At 38.0% G+C, this 16,294-nt stretch overlaps 1 protein-coding gene across 1 annotated transcript; it reads left to right on the top strand.

Annotated features, from left to right (window-relative positions):
- Positions 1 to 365: 365 nt before the first annotated feature.
- ric8b (RIC8 guanine nucleotide exchange factor B) lies at positions 366 to 15,367 on the top strand. Its single transcript, XM_079620815.1, has 10 exons — positions 366 to 858; positions 2,326 to 2,373; positions 2,529 to 3,146; positions 6,243 to 6,337; positions 10,167 to 10,317; positions 10,409 to 10,504; positions 10,612 to 10,756; positions 10,869 to 11,013; positions 11,122 to 11,241; positions 14,374 to 15,367. Exons 1-10 carry the CDS (start codon positions 775 to 777, stop codon positions 14,483 to 14,485), a joined length of 1,614 nt encoding a protein of 537 aa, XP_079476941.1. The 5' UTR covers positions 366 to 774; the 3' UTR covers positions 14,486 to 15,367.
- The last annotated feature ends 927 nt before the right edge of the window (positions 15,368 to 16,294 follow it).

Raw genomic sequence — 16,294 nt, 5'->3', positions numbered from 1 at the left:
CTGAAGAGTCTAAAAATCAATCAAAGATTGAATCAATCTGAATATTAATCTGCTGAATTATACTTTTTAAATCGTCACGTCTTGGTAATTCAAACTCTAAATTTAATTATATGTATTTATTTATTTAATGGTATTTATTTGTTTGTGCATGTAAACACATGCACAGCAAGTGCAAATTGGAATTATCAAATTTACAATTTACAAATTCTTGCTGCGTCTTTGAATTTTGATACACTATAAAAAAGAACTAAACAAAGTACTCATTCAAAAACGACATTTTAATGAAATGTAGAGGGAGAAGAGTTAATATTATAATGCAAAACAATACTGCAGACAGAAAAACTGAAATTCGGAGAAGCTTTATTTGACATGACAGGCCTACATGAAGTATGGAGCCAAACCTCAGATAATTCCTTCTATGCTCTTGCTCTTATTACTGCAGGTGATATTTATATTCTGAGTTATTGAAAATGTTGGTCCAGAAAACATTCTAAACATCAAGTAGCCTAATATGGGTAGCTGGTTTATATCTGGTCAAAGCTGGTCATTTTGTGGGTTACCAGCTATCACGTTATAAAACATGCTTATAAAACCTGGTACATTTGGACATTATCCAGGGAGCTTTGAGGAAATCCTTATTACTGGCATGTGCCTTAGGGGAGAAACGTGACGTTTAACGGGTGAAAGTTGAACAGATGAGCGAAACACAGGAGGTGTGTAACTCTCATCTGTCTGTCAGTGTTTCTAAGTGAACGGCAAAAACAACATTCAGAGATGAGTTTAAGTGATATTCTATCAGAGATCGACGGTGGAGATGACAAGGGGGTTGAAAAGCTTTTGCAGAAGTATAACACAGAGGTAAAGTGGTTGCTGTTAGCTTACTATCTCATTTGTTTTAATGCGCGCTAGCAATGTAAATGGTTATTAGCCAGTTAGCCGCTCGCTAATCTCAGTAGCCTATAACGTTACCCAGTGTGTGTGAACCAACAAAAGGGTTTATGAACTCTGCGAAAAAATGCTTTGTTTCTGAACTTTAAACATGTACTTCATTTGTATTTAGCGATGATTAAAGCCACGAGGGAACCTTTCGCCTTGTGATCGTAAACTAGCATCCTCCAGCTGTTAGCCATGATAGAACCTATTTGCTACATCTAACTTGACTTTTTTTTTAAACAAAAATGCCACATTTGCCCCCAAGATTGAGCAGTGTGTGAATTATTGGGAGGGGGAAATGGTTATTGTTGACGAATAGAGTAGAAATTAGGTTGTTAAGTTACGTCACGAAGTTATGGAAGGCTAAGTAGCTAGCTTGACAGCTGTCAGACAGGTAACTTAACAGCAGAAAATACTGATGGAAATATTATTGTACTGCCTGTTTATCAACGAAACATGCCTGTATGAATTATGCTGGTGTGAACAGCAATTTTAGCCATATATTTGGTGTTTACAAGGATTTTAGTGATGTCGAAATGTTATGCAATTTTTGTTTTGTTTTGGAGGAAATCTCCAGGGTAACGTTAACGTTACACTTACTTCCTTTACATATTCCTCGATAACGTTACATGCTTTGAAATAAACCACAGTTAGTTAACAGTTTTTAGAAAGAGACTGATTCTGTTTCTGTGATTCTAATTTAAATTAAATTAAATTAATAAAATCAGATGTAACTTTAGCTATTGCTGGTAAATCCATCTTAAACTGGTAACGTTAGCTTTATTTTGGACCATGGTAGTTGGTTTCTAGCTGGTTTAAGGTACGCATTAGTTAAATTAGGGATTTAGGACAAGTAGCTTTTATAAACGCGCCTTAAAAACACATTACTGGTAAACTTTGCATCTTGAGAAAATTTGCCCAATATATTAAAGGCCATAAATATTGTATTATTTCCTTAAGATGTGCACTGTTTGCCATTATGTTTTTGAATTGCTTGAAATATGATCGGAATAACTTTTAAATACAGTTATGTGCAACATGTGCAAGTCTGTCATATCGGCTACATAAAATTATATTGAGAACATTATAATTGTGTGCTTGGGACATGGATTTTGAGACTTTTGTTTTTGTAATCAGGCTCTCAAGAATTATATAAAAATTTGGATTTAGATTTATCGGCCAGTTATCGGCTTTCCAGATATAAAGAATTATCGGTATTGGCCAATATTTCCATAGCTGTGTCCCTAGCTTAGACCAGCTAGAATTTTACAGCAGGATTAGTGAACTGTTTTACTCATGTCTGGCTACTCTATGACTTTACAAGGATGCAAACATGGGACTTGTTTATCCCAGATTTATATTGTCTCATGTCATGTTTTCATTTTATTTCAGAACAGCCACACGTTTGCCTTTGACCACAAAGAGGAGGATGCACGAATTGTGAGTAACAGATTTATGGTCTATTATTAGTATTAGCCTATGTTTTGTATCTCAGTATGGTGTGTTCCGTGTTGTTTCTGTATGTAGTACTTTGTTTTATTTATAACAGTCAATTAAATTTTTGAACCTCTTGTGTTTGGTGGTCCCTTCTGCAGAAGTTGTGTCGGGGTCTTCTCACAGTTCTCTGCCGGTCAGATCTTCCACTTTGCCAAAGCACCTGCCTGGAGACCCTGCGCATCCTGTCCAGAGACAAGCGTGTACTTGGTCCCGTAGGCACCAGAGAGGGCATCCTCACTCTAGCAGGGCTGGCTCGGATCCGTGTGGCGGGACACGACGGAGAGCCATTAGAAGTGGCGCAGTCAGCAGTGGAGGAGAGGGTTGTGGTGGAGGCCCTCAAGTGCATGTGCAACGTGGTGTTCAACAGCGTGACGGCACAACAGGTGGGAGCTGACTTGCAGTTGGCGGAGGGCCTTTGTGCCTGCTTGCATTCAGTCAACTCGTCCCATCATGAGGTGGGCCTGTTCTCCCTTCGGCTGCTGTTTCTGCTTTCCGCACTGCGGACAGATGTGCGTGGCACGCTTCGGAGGGAGATGGGTGCAGTCAGGCTGCTCACTAACGTGCTGGAACGCACCCTCAACGTGCATTGGGTGGGGCCATATGAGGCCGCACCCCCTGATCCAGAAGCCCCGCCTATTTCACCAGAAAACAACGATCGTGCCATGGAAGCCCTTAAAGCTCTGTTCAACATCACTATGTCTGATTCGAGCGATGAGGTGAGATTAACAGTATTTGTAGAACAACAAAATAACATTTTATCTTACCTTAAAAAATGGTAATAACATTTTTAATAACATTTTATTTTACCTTAAAAAAATGTACCTGAAAAGCAGTTTACTTAATTTGTATCGTTGTTCTGTTGTATTTGTTTGTTTTTGCTATTACTGTTTATTTGTCTTTAATAATGTTTTACATTTATATTAGTTAGGCTAGTACATTTATCTGTGGTATCGCCATTGGCAGGTGTGGCAAAAAGTTAGTTTTAGGGCCTGCGTCCATGCTGTATACTGTGCAGTACACCAGAATTAACCTGAAGAAAGCAGCACTGTAAATCATTTACAAAAATGGATTCGATTTAAATCGCATGTGTATCTCACACAACAGAATGGAGGATGATACAGGGCTTAGGTTTCCTGTTATACTGCTGTTAAATAATTAATGCTTGCTGAGTGGAGTTGGTGCTCTTGCCCCCAGCAGAGTAAGGAAAGACAGGCTTCTTTCTCCATAATCAAATCGTAGGTTCATTGGCTTTAATATTTTTAACACCAAGCTTTATAAAATCTAATTTCAATGCTCTGTTGGCCTCTTTTCATTAGCTTTGGCAAGATTCTCAAGATGTCTCTGGATCATTAAACCACTGTTGTTTGACATCCACAATGTTTAGATTTAGTTTAAAGTGATTAAGCTGTTGTGATCATCAGCAGTGTGTCAGCCTATTTGTAACGTGTTTGAAATGTCTCTAAAGTGCTTTGTAAATTTTTAAAGAATGCAAATGATGGTTATGGCTTCATTTGTGGTGATGTATATCATCACTATTACTATTACGCATACTTAAAGCTACAATATGTAATTTTTTTCGCCGCCAGAGGTCGCTTTTTCAAAATAACAACAAAAACAAGCTTGATGACGCTATGATAGAGAATGGAACTATGGGAGATGTCGTTTTCACCATCCAGAGATGTATCATGAATCATATATATTATATATCAGCTAATAAATTCGTTTTTGTATTACCTGTACGTTCATCGTAATGAATAAGCTGCCAGGAACGTGAAATGTAATGCTATATTAGCCTGTTATTAATATGTGACTATTTGCCAAATGATTTGGTGGGTTAATGCTGCGCAGTTTTATATTTTTGTGCAACAGATAGGCTAGGCTACTTAATTTCACTGCCATAGACTTGGTCACCAGACTTGATAAAAAGCATTTCTGAAGTACAAACAAAGTGCAATATAACACTAGTGTACAGTAAATAATATATTGCTTGCATATCTATTAAAACACATGGGAGAGCAGAGTCTCTGTCGACAGATCAAGTCCAAGTTTGTTTGCGAAGCTCTCCCCATCCTGAAAACACCACACCGATATTAAACCTTGTTTTATTTCTCCGTTTTTCCCAAAGCCTGCTTGCCTAAGTTGATCTGTTTACGTTTTTTATTTATTTTCTGTACTCGCCTATCTATAATCGTGAACCATGATGACTCAACGACACAACAGCGGTGTGCGAGATATTGTATCATAGATATGCATACATGGATTCTTCATAGATTCCTCATTACGCTGATATATTACGTCATTGATAGGTGACAGTGACCAGGGACCAGACATTATTAAAAACTGGAATTTCTCTGAATTTACAAATCCTTGGGAACTTTTAGGATAATGTAAGTACACAACTGCATGAAATCTATCACACTGTGAAAGTGGTTTCTGAATATTTTATAACAAAAAATCTTACATATTGTACCTGCTTTAAATATTATTTTCATCATCTAGCAACAGTGTTATGCTACTATTGTTGAGAGACTACTACGGTATATTAGTTTATAGTCTCTATATATTTTTTTTATTAAAAAACATTAGTACATCAAGTTAAACTAAATGAAAATGAGAAATGTTGCCTTGGCAGCTATGAAAATGTTTTAATGATGAAACTATAATAACCCTCCCTAAGAATTTGCTCTAAAACCATGATGCCTGATTATACCAAAGACTATACAACAAGACGGCTCACTCGTATTAATATGAACAGGTGAAAGTGCAATGCGTAACATGGCAGAATACATTCCAAATTCTAAATAAAAGACAATCACAAATCGATGAAGTCCGGTCGAAGATCCGGTTTTCAATAGAAACAGTGTCAGTGTCCTCTGTCCTGAGATGCATTCTTAGGACTGCATATATCATATGCATTGGCTTTATCTAATGTGCGATTTTTACCTGGTGGATGATACTCTGAATGAATACATAAAATGAAAATCCTGCACACTGAATTTGATTTTTAGAGTATGTAGTCAGAGTATTGCATTTGTTGGAGAACTTTTCAACCATTGATAAAGTAGGGCCTATGTTCTTTAAGTATGGAGTCCACGTTGCTATGCTCTGTATTCTCCACCATTTATAGGAGGAATATGACGTCTCCTCTCTCATAGCCTCATGGTATAGTAAATTTAACTGATTTCTAATTCAGAATCTTAGCCAAAGTAGTAGGTCATCTGGGTATTTTTCACTTACTATTTTATAGTGCTGCGTATTCAGACATAATTTATCTATATAGTATGGAAGTAAGCATATTCGGATATGGAGCCACTGATTCGCATTAAACGAAGGGCCAAAACCATATCTAGAAACCAAAATATAACAAAGACTTGTGAGTGAGCTATTTTTACAAGCTACCATTGTGGTTGGAAGTTTTGTACGGGCAAGAACCACTCACATTTTCTTTGAGAAAATTAAAAAAAATTGTTTTAATGCTAAAATCTCCCTCCCCCACCCTTTCACCAAGTAGATGAAACAACATTGCTACATTCCAGAGTTCTCAGCCCTTTGAATAGTTACTGAAGTAAGGATAAGTGTGTCTCAATTGCCTGACCTTTTGTTGGTTTCGGTATAGACAGGATCACCCTAATATAAGATGTACTTTCTTTTCTCAAGCCAGTGGTTCTCTCAGTCCCTAGATCTCTACATTTCCTGTTAGCTCTCTGGTTGCTTAGTTTGTAAAGGAAGCCCAAACATGGCATCAGTCTGCTATTGTTGTGAAACAGTTTTTTTGGTTTAACGCTCACACACTTTCTCCTTTATTTTGATAGGACAGTGACCACCAGCTTCGGCTCATTGCAGGCATCATGAGACATCTCCTAATGCTGAAGACGCACTCTGAAGATAAAACAGAGGAGGCTCACAGGTACTTCCATTCTGAAAGATTGACAGCCAAATCCAGTTTGTTTTCTCTGTATACTAGGCCTGTGCATTTTGTAATTGCTTCAAAACCAGTATTCCAGTGAGCCAGAAAGCGAATGTGAATGATGAGATGTCTTCTCCAAGTGATTAATGACACACCCCTTTGCCCCATCGAGACAGCTCAACGCATTCTGTAACTCCCACACGTTTATTTGGGCTTGACTCATTGTGCCCACGGTGGTGCCGTCACCAGCCCTTTCACACTCCTGGAGTATGGGGTGATTATTGTTGCAATATTCCAAATAAATAGATTAATATTCACAAATAAATGTAAAGAGATTCACAAAAATGTATCGAATGCACAAATGAATAGATTAAGATCCACAAATAAATGTAAAGAGTTTCACAAAAAATTATAAAATTCACAAATAAATAAAATGAGATTTGCAAATAAATAAAATATTTACAAATGTTTTCTTATTTTACAAACACAACTCTGCCTGGCATTTATTTGTGAATCGGTTCCTGTGCATTTGTAAATCGCTGCACACATTTGTGAATCGGTTCCTGTGCATTTGTGAATCCCCTCACGCATTTGTGGATTTTGAAACACTTCTAGCGCAGACGTGCAGAGAAATCCACAAATAGGTGGACTCCACCCACCGCCTACTCAAGCCAATCAGATAACGGCCACATCGAGCTGGCCAATCGTAGCACGTTATCGCTTCAACCAATCACGTTAGGCTTTACGCTCGGGGCGGGAAGTGGGAACTGACTGATTCTTGCATCAATGAAAGGAGCACTGGAGCGCAGTAGTAGCGCTGAACTGTGTGTGTGGCAAAAACACTCTGTTTTCAAAAGATTGTTGGAGTTTAAGGCCTCTTTATATTTCCATCAGGATACATTCAGGGAATTATGATAATCAGAGATCCCGAGCATCATGAACAGTCTCTACACCGGCAAGAGGCGCGTCACAGCGCGTCAAAAGCAAATAGCCACTCACTGTCTGTTCACTGCTGCCGCTGCAGTTTAAATAATGTAAAACTAGCATGTTTGAAATGTTAACACACATTCCCTATGTGACGTCTGCTTAGCTTTATATGCATAATCGTGCTCTTAACGGCTCTGATCGTAGCCTGCTTATTGACTAGTGCTGGTTAAATCATATCGTGATAGTGTAACGTTACTGGACGCGGGGCAGTCATTGATAGTAAACGGATGTCCGAACTTCTGATGTAGCGGCTACTTTACGCAATTAGGACAAATGTTTTTGTATTTATACATTTGGGCTTATATTTGGTATTCTACATTACATTTATTTATATCCTATTGCTATTTGTCACTGCGATTGTGCTTTAAAAGGCAAAATCGTATAGTGTCATGCATCGTGCCTACCCTGTGCGAGGCAATCTACACTGGGCAAAGCGAATGATGTGCAAAAACATTTGTCCTAATTGCGTAAAGTAGCCGCTACATCAGAAGTGCGGACATCCGTTTACTATCAATGACTGCCCCGCGTCCAGTAACGTTACACTATCACGATATGATTTAACCAGCACTAGTCAATAAGCAGGCTACGATCAGAGCCGTTAAGAGCACGATTATGCATATAAAGCTAAGCAGACGTCACATAGGGAATGTGTGTTAACATTTCAAACATGCTAGTTTTACATTATTTAAACTGCAGCGGCAGCAGTGAACAGACAGTGAGTGGCTATTTGCTTTTGACGCGCTGTGACGCGCCTCTTGCCGGTGTAGAGACTGTTCATGATGCTCGGGATCTCTGATTATCATAATTCCCTGAATGTATCCTGATGGAAATATAAAGAGGCCTTAAACTCCAACAATCTTTTGAAAACAGAGTGTTTTTGCCACACACACAGTTCAGCGCTACTACTGCGCTCCAGTGCTCCTTTCATTGATGCAAGAATCAGTCAGTTCCCACTTCCCGCCCCGAGCGTAAAGCCTAACGTGATTGGTTGAAGCGATAACGTGCTACGATTGGCCAGCTCGATGTGGCCGTTATCTGATTGGCTTGAGTAGGCGGTGGGTGGAGTCCACCTATTTGTGGATTTCTCTGCACGTCTGCGCTAGAAGTGTTTCAAAATCCACAAATGCGTGAGGGGATTCACAAATGCACAGGAACCGATTCACAAATGTGTGCAGCGATTTACAAATGCACAGGAACCGATTCACAAATAAATGCCAGGCAGAGTTGTGTTTGTAAAATAAGAAAACATTTGTAAATATTTTATTTATTTGCAAATCTCATTTTATTTATTTGTGAATTTTATAATTTTTTGTGAAACTCTTTACATTTATTTGTGGATCTTAATCTATTCATTTGTGCATTCGATACATTTTTGTGAATCTCTTTACATTTATTTGTGAATATTAATCTATTTATTTGGAATATTGCAACAATAATCACCCCATACTGGAATGCTACCCTCTCTAAATGCATTCTACAGCACTCTGAAATGACTAACTCTACGCTCCCCCTTGAACAAAGTGCGTTGAATGTGCTGAACCAGTCCTGGTCAGTAGATGTGTCTTTGTTATTCAAATTGTGCCCATGGACTGAAGGCCCCCCCACACCCCTCAGTGTTTTCAGAATGCCTGCTCATGTTTGTCTGCCGCCATCACATTCCTAGAACGTGACTTGAGTATGTTGAATTTTCTTTTGCGTCAGAGAAGATAATAAAATGAACTAATGAAAGTGGCATACAAATATTTACTATATCTATTTGCACAAGGTACTTCCATGTGAGAGGGAGGTTTTTTTGGCATCTCCATGTGGTCCTGTTCAGTATCGCAACTTGACTTGTCTAAAATGTTATCATGCTCTTTGCAGTTGCACTGACTGTACACATACTACATATACACTGATTTCTGAAAAAAAATTTCTGTGTTTTATTAATCATGAGTTTAAGAATTATATGGACTCCTTGTATCATTTGGAGGTTGTTTTTTTCTTGGAAAGACCTTATTTTACCTTGAAAAAAAGCTTGTAGAAAACACCGTTTTGTGAGAATCACCCTTCAATCTGATAGTTTACTTTGCTGGATATAGAAAATGATGACAAAATTAATGTGTTAAACAAGATAAATGATGTATGCTTAATTTCACAATAAGTGTGCGATTAATCCCAGATGATGCAATGTATTTAATGTATTGTTTAATTATTCAACTTTTTACATAAGTCAATCATTCTCAGTTGAGAAATATGTAGCTTTACAATAAATGATAAATTATATAAATAAATTAACCATTTATTATATTGCAAAAACATTGCATAAATAACAATAACAGTAATAATGATAAGGCAGCGACTATTTAAGTGTAAGTAATAGATGCTACTTATAAATAGTGGCAGATACTATTTGCACCTCATTGTTGTTGTACTTTAAACGGTATGCAATGATAACATAGTATAAATAATTATTTCATAAAATTATCTTATTGTGACAATAAAGCCCTCCTTACAGCTAACCCCTAACCACATCATTTTTTTAACGCACGTTAGGCACTTTATTTCCACTTTTCAAATATTTTCTTAATTTTTCTTAAAAATAAATTAACTGATGTGTGATGGGAAAAGGGAGTAGAGCAAGATTCGAACTCCGGTCATTTGCGTCAACTTTCTGCCTATTGCTACTGTTGACTAACCAGCATCTTCTGTGATTTTTGTCTGACCTAACCAGACAATTTCTAGGGAAAACTTTCTTCTCAAAGAAAAGTTGAAAACCCTTATTCCAAGAGTTGCATGCTGTGTTCTCATCTTATTGTGTGCACTGCTTAACCTTTATCATTTCATTTGTCATTTCTTCCAGTCATGCCATAAATCTCCTGAGTAACCTTCCCGTGCAGTGCCTGGATGTTCTGATAGACGTCCCTGTCCAAGGTGGGATAGAAAAGTACGGTGGGAAGAACATGGACACAGTGCAGATGCTGCTAGATTTTATGGAAAAGAGGATAGACAAGGTATTGCACTTCAGATGAACACCTGCAAGCTTCCTCAGCTGTTCCTTCCTCGTTGCGTTCGTTCATGCTTCATGTGTATTTATCCATTTAGGGTTCCAACTATATAGAAGGCTTGACACCTGTGCTGAGTCTGATGACAGAGAGCTCGAGATACCACAGGGACATCCGCAGATACTTTAAGGCCAAGGTGCGGGGCTGAGTCCATGCTCAGTGTAATTCACTGCTTCAGATATTCAGTTAAAGTAAATATTCAGTTGCTGATTGAACGTGTTCTCTTTGTTTGCTGCTGTGCAGGTGTTGCCTCCCTTGAAAGACGTGAAGGAAAGGCCAGAAATCGGCTGCACCGTTCGAAACAAACTGGTGCGTCTCATGACTCATATCGACATGGCAGTGAAACAGGGGGCTGCCGAGTTCCTTTTTGTGCTCTGCAAAGAGAGTGGTGAGTTGTTTTAATGTCTGAAAGTGTCTGTTTTTAAATGGATTGTTTGCAGTTGTAATCTTGGACGAGCTCATTGTGTTTTTCATTGTCTCCTGTTGGTCATGTGATGCAGTGGATAATCTGTTGAAGTACACTGGGTATGGTAATGCTGCGGGGCTGTTGATGGCACGAGGGTTGCTGGCCGGAGGTAGAGGAGAGACGCAGTACTCCTCTGATGAAGACTCTGACACCGATGAATACAAGTCAGCCAAACCTTTGTAAGTGCATTTTTATGTATGCATATTTTATATCATATTTTTCCTCAGCAATCCTGCATTTCTTTCTGCATTCTTAGATTATAGTAACAATCATTCTTGTTTTGTCAGCATTAACCCCATTACAGGTCACATAGAGCACCCAATGCCAAACCCCTTAGATGAGATGACAGAGGAGCAGAAGGAATATGAAGCCCAGAAGCTTGTCAGTATGATTGATGAATTATCAAGGTGGGTTTATAAAAAAAAATTTAATTTTTTTTTACAATCAATCATTTATGCGATTTAATATAACAATTCTGCAATAATAAGAAACTACTAATACATTTTTTTTTGTGTGTCATCAGTAGTTGTAACATTATAATTACTATTATTGTTGAGAGTATTATTATAGCTGTATTTGTTATAATTTTTTATTATTTTTTTTAGGGCTGTGCAACAATTAATCACATCCAAAATGTATTTGCATATGTGTATTTACAATGTGTTTACAATGTACACACATTTTGGATGCGATTAATTGTTGCACAGCCCTACATTTTTTTATTATAAAACATTATGCGTTTACATAATATATGTGTGTGTACTGTGTATAATTATTTAGTAGAAATATTTGAATATTTGAATATATATATTTATATATTATTTGTATATACATAACGCATAACACATTTTTCTTAAATATATACATGCATGTGTGTGTATTTTATATATACAAAATAATTGTACACAGTACACACTATTATGTAAACACAAACTTTTATTTTGTATGCAATTAATCGTTGCACAGCCCTAAAAAAGTTTTTTCCCTATTCTCTCCTTTTTTTTATTGTTTTAAGTAATTTAAACACCAAAATTATGATTTATTAAGGCATAAGCCATCAATATTTTACATTAAGTAGAATATTTACATAAAAATGTTTTAATAAGCAGAAATGAAATGAAACCAAACTGTTTCCATTTTATTTGCTGCAATGTATATTCTGGCCGTTGTGTTTTTACTCCTGCTCATTAATATCAGTCAATCGCTCTTTCTGTTTTTCATCATCTTGTATGAACCGGTTCATAATGCCTTCATAGATGACTCCATCTGCTAGAAGCATTGTGCTTGTTTTCTCATCGCCCTCCTTGGAGGCTGGATATGTGCAGGGCCGCATTCATGTTGACCTTTTCCTAAACAACCGGCGGCGTAAACTAGCGAGACACCGGTGAGAGGTGTAGTGCCGTTGCTCCCAGCGCGTTCCTTACCAACCGCTTCATTAAGGCAAGAATCCTCCACCATCGTCCTCTGCCTCATTTACAGCTGGCCTTCCACATTCAACAGGAGTCAATGCACACCGACCGGCCGCCGCAGCCCCGCTGCATTAATTACCAGCTAATTGGCGCACACAGTGGGGTCGCGGGCTCAGGCTCTTTTGTACAATACACCAAGGTTTCATAATACACATATACGTGGTTCTCTTTCATACGCCGCCTGTTTTATTCAGTCGGGGTGCCAGACATTGTCCTCGGACGTGAAGTGGTTTGAGACACTGGCTCAATTAGGGGTGTGCGCATGTACGTTAGCTGCCGGGTGATGTTAAATAAGTTTGCAAACACAAGAGGACGAGTCATTGTCCACCTATAGGGTGTTTGAGTCGTAATGAGCAGCGTGTGCCCAAGAGAGGCAGATTCCTGTCTTTGAGAATGAATCCTCGTTCCTTCTCTCTTCCTCCTATTCTTTTTTTTTTATCAGGATGAAGGAGGTGTTGTGTGGGAGAGGGAGGGCACTGGTGCTCCCCGCCACGGCTGCTGGGGAGACGCAACATGTCCATGGAGGAATGTCCTTCCCTGTGTCTGCTGCTTGACTTGCTGTCCAATTAGTACTGACTCTCCACCCCATATCCACACAAACACACACACACAGGCGTACGTAGGTAAACACACAATTGCTCAGGCTGCTGATCTACGCAGATTCTGTTGATTGGATGCCAGATCAGATTTTGGTTTCTGGCTTTCGAGGGACGCGATGTCTGTTTTCTGTCTAGTCGACTTTTATCTTGTTTACAGTCAACATGACGTACGTTTGACGTCAAGGTGCAGCCAGTAATTTGTTCCCTTGCATTTTTGTAGATAACTTTTCAAAAAGTGTTTTGATATAAGATTGATATCCATTTAGTAGCATTTAATACCTCTTTATGCAGTTATACACAATTTATCTGTAACACTTTACAATGAGGTTCTGTTTAACATTGAACAAACAATGCATTTATGCTTAGTTCTAATGGGAGCTTATTGTAGTGTTACCAGCTGATCTGTATATGAATGACATAAATGAATGCAAATGAGCTTTTTGATGGCTTTGATTGGATAATGCTCTTATTAATCATTTTTGTCCGTGCTTTGATTGGCTAATACTCTGATGAATCATCTCGGGGTGTGCGGGTGACACACAGTGCAGATATAATTGGATTAGCGTGGAGGAGCTGCCCAGGCTTTGAAGAGATTAGAATGAGCACTGATCCTGTAATTAAACTGCAGGGCCGAGGTGGTGGTTGTGGGGGTGCTGGACCGCTCTGGGATTGGGGGGTGGGGGGGTGGGTTTAGGGTTGTGATTCCAAGGGCTCTTATGTGGCCAGATGTAAAGGGAAAGAAAGATGTTCTACACATCAACAGGCCTCTTTAGAGGACAGAACTGAATGCTGCTACAATGGTCAGTACAAAGGGTTTCTTTCAAAGAGCAGGTGGATTGTAGTGACAAATTAGTGGCCCGAAAAACGAAATCGACTAGATGTGTGAGCACAATAAATACGTAGGGTAAATGACGGCTGCTGGATTCTGGAGTTTGTATTTATTATTACAATGTAAAAGAACTGTTTGCTGTTTTAATATCATTTAAAAAGTAGTTTATTCCTGTGATTGCGAAGCGCACCATTACTCTTCAGTGTCACATGATCCTTCAGAACTCATTCTATGATGTTGGTTTGGTGCTCAAGAACATTTCTTCTTCTTATTATAATTGATCAATGTTGTTGAAACCAGTCGTGCTGCTTAATGTTTTAAAACCACGATACTTTTTTTCAGGGTTCTTTGATGAAAAGAAAGTTTAAAAGAACCGCATTTGTTTGAAATTTCAATTTGAAAATTAGTTCGACTGCAGAATGTGTGTCCAACAGTCATAGATTGCAGTTCCGTTTTGTGTACTTTTCCGTTTTTGTGCAAAGAAAATCCAGACATAATGAAATAAAAGTTTCCACTGAACTTGGTCATTCTAGGCTGGTTGGGTTTCTCCCTGTACGCTTATTTGCATGTGACGTGAACATGCAAAGCTGAAGTAGCACACAACATGCTAAAGTACTGAGCTCTGTCCTGCTCTTCCAACAGGAAAGAACTGATCAGACCAATGGGAGTGAGGAGGGATGGCACGCTAGCGCCCCTAGGACAAGCTATCCACGAGTGCAGCCCACCACCCAGCAGTGACTCAGACTCAGACTGAACTGGAGTTCACCGAAACCACAGGCACCGCTGCTGATGGCTAACCGTCACTCTTACAAACTGTTCTTGCATAAGGCGACACTTCAATTACTTTTGTTGCACGAGGGGCATGTCTTTCAAATTGGGACATATATGGTGAAGTACATATTGAGCAGAGAGAAGAAACAGAGATGTTTAAATAGATATCGGGATGTGATCAGACATCAGTCATGTGATGTATCAGACGGAACTGTTAAGTAGGATTTATTCACGTGTCTTTGACGCTCTTTGTGAGCAAGTAAATGCACTTGGTCTTCAATAATGAAGTAGAAAGGCTTTATAACACTTACTCTTACAAATCAATGTTTAAAAGCTGTATTTATTATTACGGTCCGTGGCTGTTGCTGGTTCACAGATCGAAGGATCCGGTTTTATAACGTTTCAAAATGTTTGAATGGCTTTTGAAATGTTATATGCCAAGACAAGCCATTAGATCATTTACATTATTTGTCTTGCACTCAAATGTTTTTACAAAGTGCGCTTTTTTTTGTCTCTACCACTTAAGCCTTGAGTTTCAAACAATTATCTGTCTTTTATAATGTTATATATTTTAGCTACACAATTTTCTATATACTATGTATTTTTCTTTTCTTTTTTTTTTCTTTCAATGCTGTCGGTGTAACTTTTTTCCTTTTTCTAATGTTCGGTTATCTACACAAGACAAAGCATGTTATTAAATTCAGATTTTCTAAATAATCATCCTCTATAACCACTATAATAAAAGTCAGCTGAGTAAAGGGGGTTTGTAAAACTTGTATAAATTGTTAAATTTCCCTCAACCTTTAAGCTTGTTTTTCATTTCAGACAATCATTTGCAATGAAATAAAATCCTACAAGTCTTTCACTCATTGCATGCAGAAACTTTTCTAATGTTTTCGTAATATTGCCCTTGAATATAAGAATCCAAAGAAAGGCTAGGTCAGTTAAAACACTAATCCTAGCTCTAATGCAAGATTATATCACACGAAGTTGATTAAATTACACTATCAAATGATTTCTTAAGGATATTGAATATGACCATTGCTTCACTAAGTAAGATCCTTAGTATCCAAATTTCAGTGTTGAATTTTCTTATATTACACTCAGATCTGTGGTAAATTCAGAGGTGGACAAAGTACACAACTTTGAGTAAAAGTACAGATACTACTGGTCAAATATTACTCCGTTACAAGTAAAAGTTGTAAAGAACTTTAACTTAAGTAAAAGTACTCGTTATTAAAAGTACTTAAGTATAAAAGTAAATGTCAATCCATCATTTTATTATTGTTGCATTTAATACTTACTGTACCTTATGCCTCTGAATCTATGCCTGCCTACCCTCATATCAGTTCCAAGAGTGGGATTGAATAAGTGTACTCAATAACATCCACAATGGTTTCGTACACCCAAATGGTTTTTTGTCTTTTAGTATGAATATCTTAGTCTTACTGTTATCTATAAGCTAGTGTGCTCCAAAGCAATGACAAAATTTGCATTTAGAAGACCAAAACCAACGTTGAAAATTAAAATCAGGTTGATGTCAGAATCCAATGTCAGATTAACGTTAATCTCCAACGTTGGACAGACGTTGTATTGTGGTTGAAAATCGGTTGACGTCAGAAACCGACATCAGTCCAAAATGCAACCCCTGCAACCGAAATCATCCCTGACATAACTACTTTCTACTGAAGGACCTTGAGAAATGTAGTGGAGTAAAAAGTAAGATTTGTCTTTCAAATGTAGTGAAGTTAAAGTAAAAAGTTTCCAGAAAAAATAATACTCAAGTACACTT

Source organism: Phoxinus phoxinus, assembly GCF_949152265.1.
Source record: "Phoxinus phoxinus genome assembly, chromosome: 8".
Classification (NCBI taxonomy): Eukaryota; Metazoa; Chordata; class Actinopteri; order Cypriniformes; family Leuciscidae; genus Phoxinus; species Phoxinus phoxinus.
This window is presented reverse-complemented; position numbering and strand designations above follow the sequence as displayed.

Bases quoted from the DNA above. Each gene is read 5' to 3' on its own strand.
- ric8b (XM_079620815.1), top strand. From the start codon at position 775: ATGAGTTTAAGTGATATTCTATCAGAGATCGACGGTGGAGATGACAAG. The intron at 859-2,325 runs GTAAAGTGGTTG...ATTTTATTTCAG, and splicing joins TGCAGAAGTATAACACAGAG to AACAGCCACACGTTTGCCTT. The intron at 11,242-14,373 runs GTGGGTTTATAA...CTCTTCCAACAG, and splicing joins ATGATTGATGAATTATCAAG to GAAAGAACTGATCAGACCAA.